The sequence below is a fragment of the Mandrillus leucophaeus genome, unplaced genomic scaffold (genome assembly GCF_000951045.1).
Source record: "Mandrillus leucophaeus isolate KB7577 unplaced genomic scaffold, Mleu.le_1.0 Scaffold119, whole genome shotgun sequence".
In the NCBI taxonomy this organism is placed as follows: Eukaryota; Metazoa; Chordata; class Mammalia; order Primates; family Cercopithecidae; genus Mandrillus; species Mandrillus leucophaeus.
The window spans coordinates 4,230,157-4,252,283 of record NW_012100209.1 but is presented as its reverse complement, the minus strand read 5'-3'; the positions used below and the strand labels follow the sequence as shown (position 1 = coordinate 4,252,283).

Below are 22,127 nucleotides of genomic sequence, written 5' to 3'. Positions count from 1 at the left end.
TATCCTAAATGGTATTGCCTAGGTTTTCTTCTAGGGATTTTATGGTTTTAGGTCTAACATTTAAGCCTCTAATCCATCTTGAATTAATTTTCGTATAAGGAATAAGGAAAGGATCCAGTTTCAGCTTTGTACTTATGGCTAGCCAATTTTCCCAGCACCATTTATTAAATAGGGAATCCTTTCCCCATTTCTTGTTTTTCTCAGGTTTCTCAAAGGTCAGATGGCTGTAGATGTGTGGTATTGTTTCTGAGGGCTCTATTCTATTCCATTGGTCTATATTTCTGTTTTGGTACCAGTACCATGGTGTTTTGGTTACCGTAGCCTTGTAGTATAGTTTGAAGTCAGATAGCGTGATGCCTCCAGCTTTGTTCTTTTGGCTTAGGATTGTCTTGGCACTGCAGACTCTTTTTTGGTTCCACATGAACTTTAAAGCAGTTTTTTCCAGTTCTGTGAAGTCAGTCATTGGTAGCTTGATGGAAATGGCATTGAATCTATAAATTACCTTGGGCAATATGGCCATTTTCACAATATTGATTCTTCTTATCCATGAGGATGGTATGTTCTTCCATTTGTGTCCTCTTTTATTTCACTGAGCAGTGGTTTGTAGTTCTCCTTAAAGAGGTCCTTTCCATCCCTTGTCAGTTGGATTCCTAGGTATTTTAGTCTCTTTGAAGCAATTGTGAATGGAAGTTCATTCATGATTTGGCTCTCTGTCTGTTACTGATGTATAAGAATGCTTGTTTTTTCCTTCAAATTTCAAAGGCTCTTTACATTGCTTTTTGGAATTTATTGGGTTTTCTTGGTGGCCAGGTAACTTGGTTTTTTCCCTAAACTTCACATGAAAATAAGATAATTTTATATAAGATTGAGCTTGTTAGTTATTGTATTCAGATCTTTTACTTTCTTTGTGTGTTAGTTCTTGGAGATAGTGTGGTTAGTAGCAAGCGAGTAAGCATAGAAATTTAAAGACTTGAATTCTAGTTTTAGCTTTATTACTAACAAATTGTGGCCTTATACAGATTACACTCCCTCTGTTGATCTAATACAGTACAGTCCGAAAACTCGCTGTGATAATGGAGACATTTTGTATGTGCTTGTACAGTATGGTAGCCATTAGCCACATGTGGCTTTTGAGTACTTGAAATGTGGCTAGTATAACTGACAAACTCAATTCCTAATTTTGTTTAATTCAGATTTATGTAGCCACGTGTAGCTAGTCTAACTTATCAGACAGTGCATATCTGATCTCTGAAATCAAGTTCTTGGATTCAGTAAATCCCTAACAGAACTGAAAGCTAAAATTTAACCTCTAAGCTGTGGATTTACACATTTCTAAAGATGCTACGATGTAATGGGGAATTTTGAATACTTAAAAAAAAATCGAGATTTGAGAGGTGGTAAAACTTCAACATTTTTCTACCTGGTTCAAGCGTCTAACATGTATAAGACCTAGAAATAATCTACATTTAATAATTCAGCCTATAGTAATCTTAAAGACTTTTAAATGTGGAGAGTTATTTTAATGAGGATTTGCTTCTTAAAGTCAATGCTATGATGAAAATCACATTCAAGTATTGCTTCTGAGTATATTTTACTTCCTTGTCAAAAGTTGCAAAACACATAAAATCTAACATATGATGTTCTCCCAAGGGGCATTGGATTGAAAAAGAAAGACAAATTATAACTTATCTAGAAACTAATAAAAATAAGAACTTTATTTCAAAGCTTGAGGAATACAATTAAAATTATACTCAGGATAATAAGAGAACCTTAAGTGCTTTTATTACTTGCAGAAATGATACATTGACCACTTCTGGCTTGTGTGCATTCCTTACCTATCTAATGCATGTAGGGGGGCATTGTTGAAGAACTTGCAGCATTCGATCATACTAGCAACTGGGATGGTATCAGCACTGGAACAGATGATCATGGTTATTGTTAAGGTCCAGATAGAGCAGTTGGCTTTTATTTGGGGGTCATATGACATATATCCTTAAGCCCTAGAGTTATCTTGATAAGTTCACATTATGAAAGCAATATGGGATTGGGACTGGGTGAACATGAGTTTTCCATCTCCCATTTTATCCTCTCTGTTTCCAGACCTCTTCTGTCTAACAATAACCATGATCATCTGTTCCAGTGCTGATACCTATCCCAGTTGCTAATATGATCAAATGCTGCAAGTTCTTCAACAATGCCCCCCTACATGCATTAGATAGGTAAGGAATGCACAGTATTTTACATTTACCGTTCTCTCTCCCCTTTTAACCATTGCAGTGGAATTATTTTAAGTAAAAGGCAGAGTTTTAAACTTTGTTTCCAATAAATTCAACACTACCCATATTACCATTTGACAACTCAGGTAGATCATCGGAGTATTTCTACTAATACTTCATTTATAGAGAATTATTAGAGAATAAGATATTCCATCTATGACTTTTTTACATTATCCAAATTTAGCTATGTAAGTACCAATTTCTAAATATAGTTCTGAATAGAAAATTATCTAATCAATCTTTTTACATTTGTGCATAAGGAAAATAAATAGGTTCTGCATGAAGGCCTGACACAGACTCCTCATAAGCTTTGACTCAAGTACATGTTTTAGCCATTCACTATTTGTTTGGCATATTTCTGGGTTATAATTGTAGCCTAGGACAGATCTAAATAACCAGACTCTCAAAAATTAATCCACAAATATTACAAAAATTGCTGTATTAAAAGGCAAAATTTTTCTTACTTTTTTACTGCCATAACTTTATGAAAACAAACTTATTACTCTAACACTTAGAAACTTTATCTGCTAACATCATTCCATCCTGAATGTAACTTCTGCTTATAATCATGTAGTTTTTAGGAAAGTTAATTTTTATAAATCATGGCTTTCAGGTTGGTGAAAAATGAATGGTTTGTTTATAAGCATATTGGAAAGCTTTGTAACTTTAGTCCTGAAGGATCTGACTGTATTTTTAGAAATTGTACATAGGACATCTCTAGGCTTACTGTCTGCTTCTTAACAGAATTAATTAACACCATCCAACAGATTAGGAACAATAAGAAAGAAAATAGTGCAATAAGTTCAACGTATTGGACTTTTAAAAATAGGACGCATCTTTTATGGGGATTCGATTACCTCCTTCCGGAGTCTGGGGAAAAGACTTCAGCCAGGTTTTTTTCTGACTTGTTCTGTGACTTCAGGTGATGTATTTAGCTTTTCTTCATTGAACAGTATTTTCCTTTTTTTTTTTTTTTTTTTTTTTTGAGATGGAGTCTCACTTTGTCGCCCAGGCTGGAGTGCAGTGGCACGATCTCAGCTCACTGTGCAACGTCCACCTCCCGGGTTCAAGCGATCCTTCTGCCTTAGCCTCCTAAGTAGCTGGAATTACAGACCCACGCCACCATGTCCGGCTAATTTTTGTATTTTTAATACAGCTGGGGTTTCATCATGTTGGTCAGGCTGGTCTCGAACTCCTGACCTCATGATCGGCCCACCTCACCCTCCCAAAGTGCTGGGATTACAGGCATGAGCCACCACTCCTGGCCCCTTTTTTGTAAAGGAGAGCTTGTTATATATTCTGCAAGTACTTTTTAGGTGATGAGGACTATCTTTAGATAATTGAGTTGATTAAAAGATATTCAGTATGAACAAAGTAAATCATAACAAGAAAAATAAGAATACTAAAAAATAGAAATGGTACATCATTTGTCCTAGAGCAAAAGTCCAGTCTGTATTTCTGATTTTCTCAAACTGGTAATAATATGATCAAAGAACATTGTTTTAAAAATCCTAAAGACCATGTATGATTTTTTTTTTCCAAAGCTCTATCAGAATCTAAGATGTCTAGCGTCGAGATAGGCTTATCAACATAATGAATTGGATAGTAAAGTTTTTTTCATTGGGAATAAAAACAAAAATCCCACACATGCCGTTCTTAGATTTATCTTATTTATTCAGAGACTAACTCATGACTTTGTTATGCTAGCGTACTCTGTCTGGTAAGTGTTGGATTCTGCAAAGAAATAAAGTTCAGTTACTGTAAGAAAGTAAGTCATTGTTGAAAACAAAGCAAGATTCATTTGACTCTCTCAAATTTACATGTTTTCTGAGTCAGATTTTGCAAAGCCTTTTAGCAACAGACTTAAAGAGTTACTAGGAAATCTGAGACCCATTTTGTTTTCGTTGTGATGAAAACACACACACACACACACACACACACACACACACAGGAACAGGCCATATATTGAGTTTTTAAAATAAAGTTTTTATTGTAAAAATTAAAATTATTTTAGATTCACAGAAAAGCTTCAGAGATAGTACAGAGTTTCCACATTCCCCCCACCCAGTTTTCCAGGATCCAGTTCAGGGTACTGCATTCATTTTAGTTGTCATAGCTCCCTAGCCTTCTCTGATCTGTGCCAGTTTCTCAGTCTTTCCTTGTTTTTCATAACTTTATCAGTCTTGAAGCATTAACTGGATGTCCTGTAGAATGTCCCCCAATCTGGATTTGTCTGACATTTTTCTCATAATTAGATGTAGGTTATGGGTTTTTAGAAAGAATATCATAGAAGTAGAGTGCCCTTCTTATATCAGGGGTTATAGGATATCTACATTGCATCCCTGGTAATGATAATCTTTATCACTTGGTGAAGATAGTGCTTACCAGGTTTGTTCACTATATAAAATTACTATTTTTTCCTTTCCCTACTTTGTTCCCTGTGGAAGCAATTTAGTACTTTTAGCCCACTCTCAAAGGTCTGGAGGGGAATTAAGCTTTACCTCTTGGAGGGAAACTGTGATAAGGAATATATTTTGTCTTTGACCCCCAGTTCCTGACACAGAGCTTCTAAAATGTTTGGAATTTCCTGAGTGATAGGGCCATAGGAGCATTTTTGTTGTTCATAATAAGCCCCTTTCAACCATACCTGAATTAATGCTAATATGACTCTCGGTGGGCCCTTAAATAACTTCAATATGGAGCTGTTTGCCAGACAGACCAAGACATGATTACAGAGCTGGAAAGTTCAGCCCCACACACAATCTCTAGGAAGGAGAGAGGTTCTGGAGATTGAGTTCAATCACCAATGGCCAATGACTTAATCATGCCTGTGTAATGAAATGTCCATAAAAACCCCTAAACGACAGGGTTCTAAGTGCTTCTGGGTTGCTGAACACATCAGCGTTCTGGGAGAGTGGCATACCTGCATACAGCAGTGCTCCCACCCCCAAACCTTGCCCTATTCATCTCTTCCATTGGGCCATTCCTTAGTTGTCTCTTCATAATAAACCAATAATAGCAAGCAAAATGCCTTCCTGAATCCCTGTGAGCTGTTATAGCAAATTATTGAACCTGAGAGGGGATTGTAGAAACCTCTTGGCTTTATAGCTGGTTCATCAGAAGTACTGGTGACCTGGACTTGCTGTCAGGGTTTGAAATGGGGAGCAGTTTTGTAAGACTGAACCCTTAACCTGTGTGTCCTGTGCTAACTCCAGGTAGTTAGGGTCAGGAGTGAGTTGAATTGTTGGGCACTCAGCTGGTTGCAGAATTGGGTGGTGTAAGGAAAAAACCCACATATATGATGTCAGAAGTGTTGATATAAACAGTTGAAGGGGTATTATGTATTTTGCAATTCTTCTGGAGAAAAGATTTGTCTCTTCTCTCCCATTTATTTAATCATTTGTTTATATCAATATGTTCTCAAGTATGTTTTATATTTTGGTTGTAATACACTACTGTGTTTGTTTTATTTTATTTATTTATTTATTTATTTATTTATTTTGAGACAGAGTCTCGCTGTGTCACCCAGGCTGGAGTGCGGTGACATGATCTTGGCTCACTGCAACCTCCACCTCCCGGGTTCAAGCGATTCTCCTGCCTCAGCCTCCCTAGTAGCTGGGGCTACAGGTGTGTGCCACCATGCCCGGCTAATTTTTGTATTTTTAGTAGAGATGGGGTTTTATCGTGTTAGCCAGGATGGTCTTGATCTCCTGACCTCGTGATCCACCCGCCTCCATTTCCCAAAGTGCTGGGATTACAGGTGTGAGCCCCTGCGCCTGACCCCGTGTTTATTTTTATGCTCGCATTGTTCCAGCTATAGTCGTTGGGAGCTCTTTCAGGTTTTCTCCTGTACCTCTTTGGTGCCCTTCCATTCTTTTTGTTTTTCACTGAGCACTTCCTTACCTTCTGCTACTACAAGAGGCTCATCTTATTATTTCTTCTGCCCCTAGAGTCAACTTTTTCTTCAAAAGTCATTCTCTAATAAGAGAATGACATATAGAAAACCAAGATCTGGGTGCTAGGCATGCTTGTAGCTACTGGCCTATCGTTGCTTCTAGGCCTTCTCAATGGACAGAGCTATGTAATATATGCACACATACTAACTCATGCTCATGCAGTTTTAAATAATAAACAACTTTTCATTTTAGACCATTTTCCTAAGGATAGAGGAAAAAAGTAACTCCTTACTGAGTAACAGTCTAAAGGTGGTATCAACAGAATGTGCTTTCCTCCAAATACCAGACCTAGAAAATGGCATTCTTAGAATTAAAAATAGTGACATTTCAGCAATTACACCTCACCACCAAGTATCTGCGACACTTGAGTTCCAGACGAATGTGAATGAGGTCATATCTGCCATATAGCCATATAGTAATGTTGTAAAAGGAATAAAGTCCTCTCACTTACTGTAACTCCTGCTCCTCATCTGAGAATGTACTAGCTTTAACATGTACCTCAGTGTAGGTCCCTATAAAATGAAATGGAAGTAACCAGGGATTTTACTCACAGGGATTTTAAAATACTGTTTTTTCACACATTTAACATTCATTCCTGCTACTATGAATGGTCAAAGTTATTGAAAACATCAAGATCAGAAATTTAAAAGGTCTCCTATGAAATTCAGGGAGTCGAAATATTAGCCTATCAAGAAATGAGTTAAACTTTGTATATTCCTATATATCTTTTACCTCTTCTGATCTTTCTTTGTATTTCACTTTGAAAACAATTTTCCATTCTATTCTCAATTTTTCACTTTTTTGGGGAGTGGGGTGCGGTTGCAGGGGGATAGAGTCTCACTCTGTAGCCCAGGCTGTAGTGTGTTCGTTGGTGTAATCATGGCTCAGTACAGCCTTGACCTCCTGGGCTCATGTGGTCCTCCCCCTTCAGCCTCCCAAGTAGCTCATACTACAGGTGCATGCAACCACACCCAGGTAATTTAATTATTATTATTATTATTATTTTTGTAGAGACAGGGTTTTACCATGTTGCCCAGGCTGATCTTGAACTCGTGGGCTCAAGTGATCTGCCTGCCTTGGCCTCCCAAAGTGCTGGGATTGCAGGCTTGAGCCACCATGCCCAGCTGTTCTCAGTAGTTTGATTTCTGCACCACCAAGTTCTTCACCAAAGCTTTTGTTTTACTACTACTTTTCTCTAAAGACACATCACTTTTTTTTCCCCATCTTAGAGATTGCCTGCACAGTTGACTTGAAAAGGTAAGGTAGAAATTAATGCTCTTTGAATCTCCTGTTATATCTTTCAAAAATATTAACTTTGTGGCAAATCCCCCAAAGTCATTCTTTTAACTGGTTTTGGTGTTGAAAGGAGAAATTGTGGTTTTCCTGCCTATGATGATAGGACCCTCCCAGAGTGACATTGCTCTTCAGCATTCTCTGTTGCTCCCAGAGATGGGTCATTCTCACAAAGAGGATGTGCTTTTCCCTCTTGGGACTCAGACCTGAGACTCATTCCATACCCCTAGGCTGTGTGGAATGATGTTACATAGGAGGCCCATGGTTCTCCTTGTCCTGAGAGTAGGGTACGCTTTCTTAGCAAACCAGAGGTTAGACCTGCCTCCACATATGAGAAGCACTGGATCCCTATTTCAGAGAGTACGACTTGCACAGGAGGAACAAATTAAGACTCCAACACAGAGTTATCAATTTGCCATGAATGTCCTACCTATTAATTCCCAGTAGGTACTTAAGCAGTCATTAAACGAGGTCATCAACTGAATCCAGAGGACATCGTGAGATAAACAGTAGTTAATAATTTAATGTAGAATCAAAATACTTTCGTATTCTTCCACCCAATCCTATAATACTTGCTTAATAGGGCACGTACATTTATTATACATAGCATGCTCTTTTGCAATTGCTCTTAACTGCTTTTTTTTTTTAATCTTTAAAATTTATCGTCTGTGTTATTTTCTGATCCTTTCTATTGTGGAAAAAACACTGGTGATGATTTCGATTTATTAATGTTATTTCAGTCACTGTCTCTCTGTTTTGTTTTTTTTAATCTCATCCAGCTGTCAGTGATGGCAGTATAATTACAATAAGCCTAATTGTCCTCTTAGAGCTTTGCAGACAGTGGGAGGAGGTGATGGAGCAAGTGTGTGCTGCCCGTGGTTGTAGTTCTCATTCCCTCTGCCTTCTCCCCAGCCAACCCACACCCTCTTTGAGGAATCAGAAAATAAACTTTCTGAGAACGACTATTTCCTGATGGCAAAAAAAAATAGTAATAATTTCATATTCCATGTAAACGAGTTGTTGAGATTAATATATTTTAGTACATGCAGACACATAAATGATGTTTTTCCATTTGTATTTTAGTTTCCTATTTTGTAGTGACTATTGGAGACCTCCTAAAATTATAAACCTTTAAAAAATCATGTGATAGTAATTGTGATCTTTTAAACCTCACCATTAGAGCATAGGTTGAACCAACCACATGAAATTCCTATATTTGCAGGTCATACTCCTATGTGGGCAATTTCATATGATTCTAATATATTTCTCTCAGTGATTCAGTGGAAGGAAGAAAATAAATTATCCTTGAATTTTTAAATATGTAATTTATTCTGTTTCTGGGTAGTATACAGGCCCAGAAGCTCCAGTGCTTAGCTGTATTCAATAAACTCAATTAAATAACTTAGAGTACCTTTTTATTTATCCTGAAACACTTGGTCAAGCTCTCTCCATCAGTGCCTTTTGTAAGAGGCCTGATAAAACAAGGTGAACTCACTTAGCCAGATTGTCTGATGTTTATTTTCATCTCTATAGTATTATGAATAGACTCTATGAAAACTGCAACTACAGCTTCAGAACAGAGCTAGGAGTATGTTTTTCTCTTGCTGTCCATTTTCAAAATCTAACAAATAGATCAGAGTGTTAGTCTATGTGACCTTATACAAAGAGCTTAACCAATCCAAAGTGCCTTAATAACAACGAAAAAACTTTGTCACATATTGATTGTACCTTAAGAAGAGAAAATACATTGGTTTCATAGTTCTAACTGTTAACTTAATAAATGCTTATTAATTTCCTATACAAAGGTGGAGTTAATTACCTTGTATAATTAATGACAATTTTATATGCATTGGAATTTTTTCTTGGAGCGATGAGGTTTCATAAGTGAACTATGGAGACTCTCTTGAATGGTATTTACACTTTACAAAATGAGATAAATTAGTGTAATTAATAGCTAGGAACAGAACTCATTTTTCTTATTTGAAGTTAATTGATTTCTTTAAGAATCAAACCTATTACATTTGTGACATTTTCTAGCCTGCATAAAGTGATTGGTCTGGACTGTCTTACGATAGATGAATGAAGACTCTGATCATGGTAATAAAATGAGTTTCACTTACACCAGGATCATTTTTGTTTGTTCAGGTTCATTTGCAATAGACAATGTGTTAGAGAAACTTGATGTGGTTTTGGTATAGTTTCTGGTATAAACTAGTATAGATAGTTTCTGTAAAGTAAATTTTTATTTTCAGATATTCTGCCTGGAATCAGAAAATAGCACATTTATCAGATCTAATGTATGTAATTATAAAATCATTTTGAATTGATACACAACAGTGCTTCTGTTATTTATTATAATGGAATTTATTCTTTTGCTCTTCTAAGGGAAAAAATGAACTTTACCCTTTGTGAATGTTGAAAGAAAACAGAAGTGGTAGCTTTAGGATTTTAGAATTTGCATTTTTTATTTCATTTGGCTGCAGAAACATTGAGAGGGTTTTCAAGACCTATGAGCTATTCAAAAGCAGGAGTTTTGTATGCTTAGTGAAAAGCACAGAACACCTAATAGGTATTAAGTAGATGCTTAGTTAATGACTAATAATTGGGGTATCCAGTTTCTTAGGACTTTTCCTTGGGTGTCTTATAAATGATTTTTCTCCCCACTTGAAAAAACAAATTCAGTGTACTTCAGATATTTATTAAATAATGTTTACTTAACATTCAGCACTGAAGAAGATATAAAACAAAAAATGTCCTTAGTAGGGTCAATTTTGAAGGACATCATGTTCTCTTCTCTGTAACTGCGACTTCCTGAGGTGAAGTTTTAATTTTACTTTTTATTTTAGCCACCTCTTTTTTTTTCTTCTTGCTATTATTTTCTCTGTAGATAATGTCCCTAGCTTTGATTACTCTCATTAGTAGACCTTAATATCCTTTTGATTCTGTATTTTTTAGAAACAAACTTTTACTTGAAGATGGAATTCAGTTTTACTTAAATACATACTGAAAACAATCTATTATGTATCAGTAACTGCACTGGGTTAAAGATGAACAGGGAAGGCAAAGGACTTATAGTCTAATAAATAATGAGCAAGGGCTGGGCATGGTGGCTCACTCCTGTAATCCCCGCACTTTGGGAGGCCAAGGCAGTTCGACCAGCTGAGGTCAGGAGTTTGAGACCAGCCTGACCAACATGGTGAAATCCCGTCTCTACTAAAAACACAAAAATTAGTGGGGCGTGGTGGGCACATGCCTGTAACCCCAGCTACTCGGGAGGCTCAGGCACGTGAATCGCTTGAATCCAGGAGGCAGAGGTTGCAGTGATCTGAGATCCCACCACTGTACTCCAGCCTGGGCAACAGAGCAAGACTCCATCTCAAAATAATAATAGTAATAATAATGAGCAAGATGATATCTTACGTCTGTGATAGGTGATTTTTTTTTTTAATTGAGACAGGGTCACTCTCTGTCACCCAGGTTGGAGTGCAGTGGCTGCTCACTGCGGCCTCGACTTGCTGGGCTCAAGTGATTTTCCTACCTCAGCCTCTTGAGTAGCTGGGACCACAGGCACACATCACCACATCTAGCTGAGGTTTTTTTGTTTTTGTTTTTGTTTTTTTTCTTGGCAGAGATAGGGTCTTTCTGTATTGCCCAGGCTGGTCTTAAACTCCCGGACTCGAGTGATCCTCCTACATGTCCAGATTACAGGTGTGAACTGCCATACCTGGCCCTTTGACAGGTGATCTTGATTAGGCATAGGCACTAATTAATCAGAACAGATGTGAGAAATCAGAGCACTTGTAGTCATAGCTCCATGGGGTCTTGGAGGCTCCCTATTGTGTTTTTAATTGCTAAATTTGCGGGGAAGAGTGGTTAGAGAGAAGGGAGAAGGTGTCTCATAAGGGAGAGGTCATAACTACTTATATGGCCTTGCCACTACCTGCCAGTACAACATCAGCCCTGATCTTAAAGCTGCGGTAAATTTTAAAATGGGAATATGCAAGGATGCTGTGAGAGGTTCCTAAAATAATCATGTGGATAGCGTGGGACAGAGATCTGTGAACACTTCCTGAGAGAAGTCATCATGATTTGATACAAAAAGAATAAGCCAAAGCTCACTTGATAGTATGAAGCAGAAACCTCAAGGCATGTGGGAGCCATTTGCTGTGTACAAGCAACTCACTATTCCTGGCATGGAAATGGGAACTGGGGTGTGAGGAAATGAAGAGGGGAGGGGCCAGGTTATCACAGGCCTTGAATGCCAGGCTGAGGTGCTTGGACTTTACCCTGAATGACTGAAGGGTTTTATGCAGAGGAGCAACGTATTCAGATGTGCATTTTAGAGAGGCGGTTTTTGTGGCTGCAAGTTGGACAGAGAGGGACAAAGCTGGACACAGGTTGACCAGTAGGAAGACTACTATAACTCTTTAGGGAGAAATCATGGGGATCTTAGCTAGGATGAGAAAAGGTCAAGTTCAAGAAATGTTGGGAGAAGTGGAGTTCTTAGTAGTTGAGTGACTGATTGGATGTGGATTATGAGGAAGAGGCAGGAGACAAGGAGGTTTCTGATTTGGATCTTGAGGTGGATGATTGGCCATTAACTGATCTAGGAAATTTGCAGGTGGGTGAGATTTGCCTTTATAAAGATACTTAATTTAGTTGGGATCATACTGAGCTGAGGCATGTATTAATATAAAAGAAGTTTTTATTTCTCATTCACCTAGAACCAAATGAGTATCCCTAATTGTCAGTCAGCTTTCTTCTGTGCAGTACTTCAGGGATTGAGATTCCTTCCATCCTATGGCTCCACCATTTTCAGCTTGTAGTTTGCAGAAGGTAGAAGAATGTGGAGGATTGTTCTTGCAGGGTTTTATGGTCCAGCCCTGGAAGTAGTATACATCACTTTCACTTTCCATTGTCCAAAACTTATTCTATGTGACCAATTGTAACTTCAAGGAAGGCTGGAAAATGTAGCCTAACTATGAGCTCAGGAATAAAGGAACAATTTTGGGAATCAGTTAACAGGATGTGCCACAGGGTGACAGGGACACTTTTGGATACTGAAGTCTGAAACTTGGAGGAAAGACCTTAGCTGGAAATGTGGTTTTAGGACTCATCAGAGACGGGGCAATTCATATTATGAAACTAGATGAAGTCACTCTTGGAGAACAAGTAAACAAGAGCTGAGGACAGAGCTGTTAATTTGGCCAACATATAAAGTCTTCTGAGAAAAAGGATGCTAGGTAGAAAACTAAAAGCCTCAATAGCAGTAGGAGGAACCAGGACTATAGAAGACCCTAAGTGGAGAGTTTCAAGGAGTGAATGGAAGACACTGTGATTGCAATAGATAGATACAGGAATGTAGTAAAGTAAACCCACAAGGTGTCTGTTGAATCAGATGATTAACTATTAGAGACATGACTGAGTAGATTTCTCACTTCAAGGGCACAGTCAAGCAGAAACAAGATTTTCTCTCTCCAGGGAATTAGCAGAGAGTAGCTGTGGAGAGAGGATGGAGAAACTGGAGGAATGGGGCTAATTGATGACATACAGGGTCCCTGAGAGAACAGGAACAAAAGAGCTTATTAAAATAAAAGTTTGAGTTTATCAGAATACTGCTCTTCTGACATGCTTTTTTGAAAAGCCCATATAATGATTGATAACTGATTTTTATTGTAAGTAATTTTTCTAACCTAACAATAGAGAATGTAATTATATTTCTCGTTCCATATTAGTTGGTTTACATAATCAATTCACCTGTCCTAAAAAATGCAATTAATCTTTGAAAAGAACTGTTTTTGGTTTTTTAAAAGAAAATATAACACAGAAAAGAGAAATATTCTTATGTAACTGTGCTGTAACTTTGCTATATTATGGCAAATTTTAAGTCTCTTATTTTTCCTACAGAAAGGAGTTTATAACCTGTATATGTTTAAATTATTATCTTTCTCAGTTTTTTTTTCTCTCCTACTCTTTAGCTAGGAGCATGCTTAGAGGACTATTTCTTTTATAGAGCATTTTTTAATAATGGGGAAGACAGATATAAAGAGGCTTACATTTAGATTGATGAGGTGGGTACTTAATGTTCTGGTATTTAATATTGAGCAATAAGAGCTAGTTTTATTAATAAATCATTCTACAACCATCTTTCTCTTTGACTTCCAACAGATTCACACTTTCTACTATGGCACATAGCATTATTTTAAAATGCTTTTAAAATTGTTTCTATGTATTATAAATTGTTTCTCACTTAACACCAGAATATTTAGAGGTAACATCTGGAAATGAACCATTAGTGTCTATGTACTAATGATAAAGATGATGTCAAGAATGATTTTCAGTGTGTTCCGTACTTTATTTTAAATAGCATTTCACAGAACCTTTCAAATGCATTCATTTTTCCTTTTTGTAAAATCCGTAAAATATCACCAAAGATCATGTTTACAACTTGAATTCCTGTTTTTTTTTGGAGGGGGGTAGTACAATGTAATATTTATACTTTGATGTGTTGACTTTTTAATGTTACTGAATTTATAATAGTTTTTCTCCTACTTTCTTTAAAATTCTAGTATTAGGAAATAGGATCAAAGTAGATGAAATTATTGATTTCAACTTAAATCTATTTTCTAGAAAAAGGTGGATCATCATATTCATCTTTTATTTCTAATTCCTATCTTTGTGCCTGGTTTATAATAGCCTCTGAGTAAATACTTGTGAATTGAGGATACTTGAATCAGTATCTTTAGAAAGGTTGTATAATTGTTGTAATGGAGTATGCAGCATTGCTAGCTCATTTTATTGCAGAATCTTTCCATACTTGATATCAGGGTCAATCCTTAACAGCAAAAAGATGAGTTGGCTATGAAATGAGCATCCAGCAATCATCTCTCCATTATGCTAGCCAGAACGCATTTCAGAACTAGAGTTGCATCATTTAAGAAATGTATGTTTGCTGATGAGATTTCAAAGAAAGCCATACTTTGTGTCATGCTGGCCCAATGCTTCAATCATGCCCAGAAGCTCTTCTTCATTATAGGCCTATTTTCCCCAAGTATAACTTTCCCTCTGTGACTTATTTAAAGGTGTATTTTTAGCTCCTTAATCTCCCCGTTTTATCAGCTTCTTGTTTTGTATGTTGAATAGGATGTTGAATTTTGGGGATGAAGATGAGGGATGGGGGTGGAATCTGTATTCCCCTGTTCAGCTATTCCCTTAACTTGTAGTGTTCTCATGTTCTCAAAATTCTTTCCATTCATTCATTCACTCACTCATTTTATTCACTCAGAAATCATGTTGTACCTCTGCAAAATGTCAAGTAGTGTGTTGGACATCTGGATAGAAAGGTGAATTACTGTGCTTAGCACAGCATCTGGCATAGTCACCTCACTCAGAGAGCAGTAGTAAAATGTCCCCTTAAGAGCCTTGCTCAGATCCCCTTCCATTGTGCAGCTATAACAGTTCTAATTTGACACCGAATTCTCACCCTTACATATAATTGGGGTACCACTTTAATATATTAGTCATACTAGCTTCTGTAACAAATAAACCCTTCAGTTTGAGTGGCTTAGCACCCTGTGCACTTATGTTTTACTCATACTGAATGGTGAATGTGGTTCCAAAGAAGTGGTCTGTACAACAGATGGTCCTTTAAGGACCAAGGCTGAAGGAAACTCGGCCATCTTCCAAAGTCGCTTTGGATGTCAGCATCCAGATTGCAGAAGGTGAAAAAACATGAAGAATTGCATGAAAGAGATTTTTGTAGGCCAGTCTGAAAATCATAGATATCACCTCCATTTTTTCCATTGTCTGGAACTCAGGCACATGGCCACTCCTCACTGGAATAGAGATCTGGGAGATGCAAGTAGTGGCATCCCAAAAGAATGCCTAGCTAAGCTGGAGTGAAGCATGATGATGCATTTCCTGCTTTTGTCAGGGAGTATGCCTTGTATAACCCTGTTTTGTTTTTCTGCTGGCATAAATAGAACGACTTTTCTTCTTTTTAGTAATTGACTGTCTCAGAAATCCTTTGGGAATTAAAATGGAAGGAAATATTTTATTTTCTGTTTCCAATACAATGAACACACTAAAAGCAGGAAAATCAGATATTTGAAGTTTTTCTGTAACCTGCTAGAAATGCTATTAGAAGATACTGCTCTTTTCTTTCACAGTATTGCTCTTCTCACCTGATGGGCTACTTTTGTGAATCCTCTCATTTGTGAATCTCCCTGAGCTACTTCCTTCCCTGCCTGCTTCCCCAGCCACAGTCAGCAATTGCATCCTCAGTGTTATACGTTTGTTCCAACTCACTCATCCAAATATTTATCATGGAGAGAAGGAGAAAAAGAGGGAAGGGAGGAAAAGAGAACAGTTGAAATTCATTGTGATTGCTTTACATACCGAATAGTACAAAGGCTTAGGGAAAAGACACTTACCTCTACTTTGTGATAGGAGAGAGATGAAAATGTTCCTTTTAGAGGAAGGAATTGTAGTCTGAGTCTTTTAGTATTCATGGATACTTTTCCTTCCATAGGCAACAAGCTTTTCCAGAAGAACCTTGTTCTTCTCTAGCACGCTAGTACAGAGCCACACTTAAACTAGACATTCAGTAAGCTGAATTGATTGAAGATAAGTGAATACATTTATAAACTCTATTTATTACACATTTGCATACATCGTCTCATACAGTGCTCACCACAGCTCTATGGTAGGACAGATATTCTTATTCCCGGTGTATAGATAATGAACCCAAATTCAGAGAGATTTGGTGTTTTGCCATTGCATAGTTAACAGGATAGATCTCCGGTGTTCTGCACCTAATCTTGTGCATTTTTCACTCTTGGAAAAAAGCATTAAATTTAAGAATCAAAATAGTGCTGTAAAGGTTGTAACATGTGCTTTGGGGATGAGACTGTTATGCCCAGACCGTTTATTCCCCGAAGAAGACCACCAGAGTCCAGAGTCAAAGCTAAGCAGCAAGGATCTTTATTACAGGTTCGAACCTGGAACTCTCCCTCGCTCGCGTAACGAGATGGGCAGGAGAGCTCCCCCACTGAGCTCCGAGCAGTGTTATATAGTCTAAGAAAAGTGGTCATAGAGTTATTATACAAATCAGATATATGATTGGCTAGTGTTTGAACAAGGCGATTTGGCTAACTATGATTGGTTCCCGCCATTTCTGATATTTCGGCTCAACCTTTGAGGCGGGAGAGCAGGTTTATGGCAGCAAGAGTTTATCTTACTTAAACACGTCTTGTGACCTTGCCTCAGAACTTACAAAATCTCTGATACGTGCAGAAAAACAGGTACTCACAGAACTTACGAAATCTCTGGTATGTGCAAAACAAAATCTCTGGTACGTGCAGAAAAACAGGTACTCACAGAACTTATGAAATCTCTGGTATGTGCAAAGATTAGAGAGCAGAACAAAGGGTGTAGCGGGGGAGGGGGGGGCGGGTACACATCTATCTTTGTGTCCTTTCAAGACATCAAGCCAGCTGAATCTCTTTGAGTGAAGGCTATTCACTTATATTGAATCAAGAGTGTTTTCAACAAAAACAGACATGCTTGGTCCTACCGTGTTTTATAGTGTGTTATATTCTTGCCAGCACAGTGGTTCGTACCCTGCAGGGCCTCTATACATATTTCTAAACTAATTGACAGTAATTTAAAATGTATAAATCAGATTCATCTAAATTGGACAGGCTTCCTTCTCGTTAGAGGCTGGCATAAGTTTTTACCTATGTAACCATTGTGGCACAGGGGACAGAATTTGCTTGTGATATTCTAATTCAGGGACTTTGTTTAATTCAAGGAGTTTTTAACACTCTAGCTTGGTTTCTGGTTTTCTTTGGCTGCTGCCTTTTCATTCTTCCAGCGCTCGCCCCCTCAGTCTGCCAAGGACACTATGTATAGAAGCTGAGACTGCTTGGATGTTCTTACCATAGCAGATTGACACATTTTATCATAGGGTTGCTTTAGTGTCTTTTGTTGCTCTACAAATCTCAAACTTTCTCATTAGAGTTTGATAGACATTGATTGCTTCCATCTCTCACTTATTTATATTTTGTACCATATCAGTGTTCTCTACAGAAATATTATGACCAACCTAATAAGTTGGCCCCCAGTTTATTAGGGTTGCAGCTAAGAATGAAGGCATTGCTTATAGAAATTTAAAAGTATGCATTTGCACATTATGTTCTGCTTCAAACTGTCTGAAACCAGGCTCATCTTGTACTCTGCACTTCTTTCCCCTGCCACCCGCATCCCTTGCCCCCTACCTGTTGCCAGCTGCCATCTATCTTATTTATTGACAGACTCCAAACCACAAAACTGTGGTGACTACTTCTTTTCTTTATACTGCTCATCTAATTCATGTTCATGTTCTGTTTCATTGACCTGTAAAATGTCTCCGAAGTCATGGAATTCGAGACCCTGTTTTAAAGGCATGTTGAGTGCATTTCCTGATCTCCTTATAGCTCTACCATTATCAAAAAGGAGCTAAAAGCCCTCTAAGACTTTACTGGCAAATCAGCAACAGGACTTGGGCTAAAAAACAGATAAAATGTTAAGGAGGTTTCAGTTCAAAGACATTTCTCTTCAATATACTTGAGTAAGAATCATTTTACCATCTCTGGAAACACTTGCTTTTTCCAAACTCTGTAACTAGGAGACAGAATAGATGGAGGGACTTTTTCAGAGCATGTGGTACATAGAAGGTGGTTGGTAAAATGTGTAATGAAAGAAGGGATGGCCAGATGATCAAAAATAGAATGATAATGGTGAAATGCTTCTGAACTCTGTTTCTGTGTTCTGTTTTTGCTTAGCAACCATGTTTTTCATTTTATTTTTCTAAGAGCAAGATAAATGCCAAATGTTAGAAAGGCAGAGCCACCTTTCTTATTAGCCATTACTAGAAAAACACCATTAATGCCTCAGCCTACCACTACATAATGGAATTTTAATCTGCAGGAAATCCAAGAGTACTTTAGAAAGTGCCCTTAATTGAAGACTCAGTAGAGTTGATTGTGTTTATTTTTTTTATTTTTATTTTTTATTATACTTTAAGTTCTAGGGTACATGTGCATAATGTGCAGGTTTGTTACATATGTATACTTTTGCCATGTTGGTGTGCTGCACCCATCAACTTGTCAGCACCCATCAACTCGTCATTTACATCAGGTATAGCTCCCAATGCAATCCCTCCCCCCTCCCCCCTCCCCGTGATAGGCCCCGGTGTGTGATGTTCCCCTTCCTGAGTCCAAGTGATCTCATTGTTCAGTTCCCACTTATGAGTGAGAACATGCGGTGTTTGGTTTTCTGTTCTTGCGATAGTTTTCTGAGAATGATGGTTTCCAGCTGCATCCATGTCCCTACAAAGGGCACAAACTCATCCTTTTTTATGGCTGCATAGTATTCCATGGTGTATATGTGCCACATTTTCTTAATCCAGTCTGTCACTGCTGGACATTTGGGTTGATTCCAAGTCTTTGCTATTGTGAATAGTGCCGCAATAAAGATTGTGTTTAAAAAGAAAGAAGTGGATGTCAGGGGTGTTTGGATTTCAATCTGATACTGTAATAATAGTTATGTCCCGGAATTCTGGAAAGGTTTTTATTTTTTTTTTAATCCACTGATTGTCTTATTGCTAAAATGTCAAGAAAATCATATTAGCCACACTTAATAAAAGTGACGTAATGTTTATCCTTAACTTTATCCTTCAACCACAGAATAATAGAATGACAGAATATTATGTTATAAGACTTCAAGCACTAAGCAATGAAGGACAATGAGTTTTTAATGATTCTAGTAGGTTATTTTTGCAAGTTAATTTTGTTCTGGCACATACAAAAGAAGTGAAAGATACAGAGCTATTTATTTTTTGTTTTGCAGGGGAAGATGGTGAAAGGAATGGGAGGTGCTATGGATTTAGTGTCCAGTGCCAAAACCAAAGTGGTGGTCACCATGGAGCATTCTGCAAAGGTAAGATATACTATGCTCCCCAAATACTGCTTTTGGAAATTTACAATACATCAAAACCCAGTGTACCACCAGGTCACCTAACTGTGGATTTTATTTTCTCTGGCTCGTTCAAGGTGATAGCATTTACATTTGAGAGAAAAAGATGACAAAAACATTTATTATTTAGCTAAATAGTTGTTTAACTTTGAGTGAAACCAAATATCAGCGTGTTCTTCAAATATTTATCCTGCATACATATTAAAAGTAAAAGCTTCAATATCTCCAAAGGAAGTGAAAAGATGTTGGTATGGATATGCTGATTCAGGTTTTAAGATGATTATAGTGGTTGCTCTCTGTGAGTGAAATGAAAAGCCACAACAGAACACACGTCTTAACAACAGTTATTTTCAAATGGACCATATGGCCTTCAAAGTTGTGAGATGCCGTATCCAGAAGATGTTACAAAATAATGGACTAGGTGATAGCTCTTTTATTTTGATAAATCATTAAATATTTGAGTGCCTATTTCATGCTAGGCATGCTAAGATGTGGCAGCGACCAAAACTGGACAAAAATTACTGATCTCATGAAGCTTACATTCAGTGTTTTTCTTCTTCCTTCACGTTGAAATAATAATAGCTACCATTTTTTAGTGTTTACTCTGTGCCAACAATACAGCAAGCTCTGTGTATATGTATGAGCCCATGAACTTGATATCGGTGTTCTTAGTATGTCCAGAAACAGAGCTTTAGAGGTTAAGTAACTTGCCTGAAGTAGTAGAGCTCTGATTAGACCTGGTGTCTCTGATTCCAAAGCCCAGTTGTCTCACTAAGGAACTATCAGTGTAAGTTTCTTCCTTGTTCCTGACTCAGTGTCTTTGAACGAACTGAGCTTAATTGTCTTCCTAACCTGAATCCATTGACTTCTGCTGATTTGAAAAGTTGATATTGAGTGCTTTCTTCATCTTCTTTGCCTTCTCTTCATCTTCCTTTATTATTTATCATTCTTAGTTTTAAAATAAAATCTACCTCTTCTCACTTTGAGACCTGCTAATCTGAGTGGAAATGACAGTTCATTTGCCCTCTTCTTGTTTAGTGATGCAGCATTATGTCAAAGCACGGAACTAGAAGATTCACATCCCACCCGCTTCCCCTGGGGAAGTTTGGTTACAGAGAAATGAATGCCACAAAATGATTTTGTTGTGAAAACAGCTATAAATGTGTGTTATCATAAATTGTTTAGTAAACAGTGGGAGGTGAGCAGTGGTGCATAAATATGGAACAATAGAAATGGAACCAACACAGGTGACTTATGAGAATGCCTTGCAAATCATCCAAAACACTTCATTTCAGAGGCAAGAAGATGCTAAGCATGCAAATCAAATCCAAATCTTTTCTGGAACATAATGTCTATTTGGAAAAAACTCTTTCAGACTTTCTTGTTGTTGTTAACCTTACTGTTGACACACGAAGGCACTGAAGTTCAACTTAGTTTATTTTTGTGTACTCATTTTTAAAACATTAGGCCTATATTTTGCAAATTCTTTTCTTCCCCCCAAGTCCTTTCTTTCTCCTCAGCTGAAATTTCTGGTAGAGGAAAATAAATGGTGTCACCAACTTCAGACTAGAAATATCTTATTAAAGCTTTCCACAGAAGAAAGATCATATTTTTTACCTCTTTCCTTCTGTCAGTGGGGAAATTAGCATTGAGTTTTAGAACAGAATTGGAATCAGGTATTTTTCCGTAGATAAGTTTCATTTCAACAAGGCAATAAAACAATGTACTTCTGACTAAAATAATAGTAATGATTTATTCACACTTAACCTTTGAAAACTAATCAACACTTTCTCTTCTCACCACCCTCTCATTTTACTTGTGGCCCTCGAATATGTAGCTGCTACTATTTTGTTCATCTGGACTCATGGTTACTGGCCCAGCTCACAGGAAGACAGGGAACCTGCTATTTCTTTTTTGCATCTTTTGCTCTTGTTAAAAGTTGAGAGGAGCTGGGAAAGAGGTAGGGAAGAGAAGTTTTTCACTCCTGGTAACCTCTCCAGTTAAGGATCTGTTCTCTTAGACATGCCAGGTAACTTCTGCTGCCTTATGATTAAGTGAACAGCCTAGGGGAGCAATCTCTAGGGTTTTGTAAGACATGGGAGTAAAGTTTGCAAAGAAGGATTGAAACCTGAGAAATATAGTCTTGTATTCTTGTGCTGCTGTTTTTGTTTGTTCATTTGTTTTGTTTTGTTTTTTTCTGTAAGTGGATGGAGCTATTAACTGGTTTTGGGGTAGGGCTACCTTTTTCCTTATCTATAAGGTTGCAGTTAAGTTACAGGTTGTTTATAAATATAGCATTGCCTGACTGGAAAAATGTGGTTTTTGTTGTTATTTTAATAAGACAAAAGAAAACTCTTGCAACCAGTTACTGCCTTTAGTTCAAACTCCAGCACCTTCTAAAACCTGAGACCTGACTACTTATGGGTGCTCTCTGGAGTAACACCTGCCCTTAGACTACCTCTGCATCGTATGTCAGGCACACGGGCAGACTGGCATTGTAACTTGATTTTCATTTAAGACTAGACATCAGAGTTGCAGGCAAAGTTTTAAAGTAGGCAAAATTTTTTTTGGTGTCCAGCCACCTTTC

The 22,127-nt window shown here is 37.5% G+C and overlaps 1 protein-coding gene across 2 annotated transcripts in view; it reads left to right on the top strand.

Moving 5' to 3' along the window:
- OXCT1 (3-oxoacid CoA transferase 1) overlaps window positions 1-22,127 on the top strand; it is a 151,654-nt gene that overhangs the window by 90,683 nt on the left and 38,844 nt on the right. For both annotated transcript variants that reach the window (XM_011966412.1, XM_011966404.1), the window contains one exon: window positions 19,415-19,504. In XM_011966412.1, coding sequence (XP_011821802.1) covers window positions 19,415-19,504 — 90 coding nt within the window. The remainder of the gene's footprint in view (window positions 1-19,414; window positions 19,505-22,127) is intronic.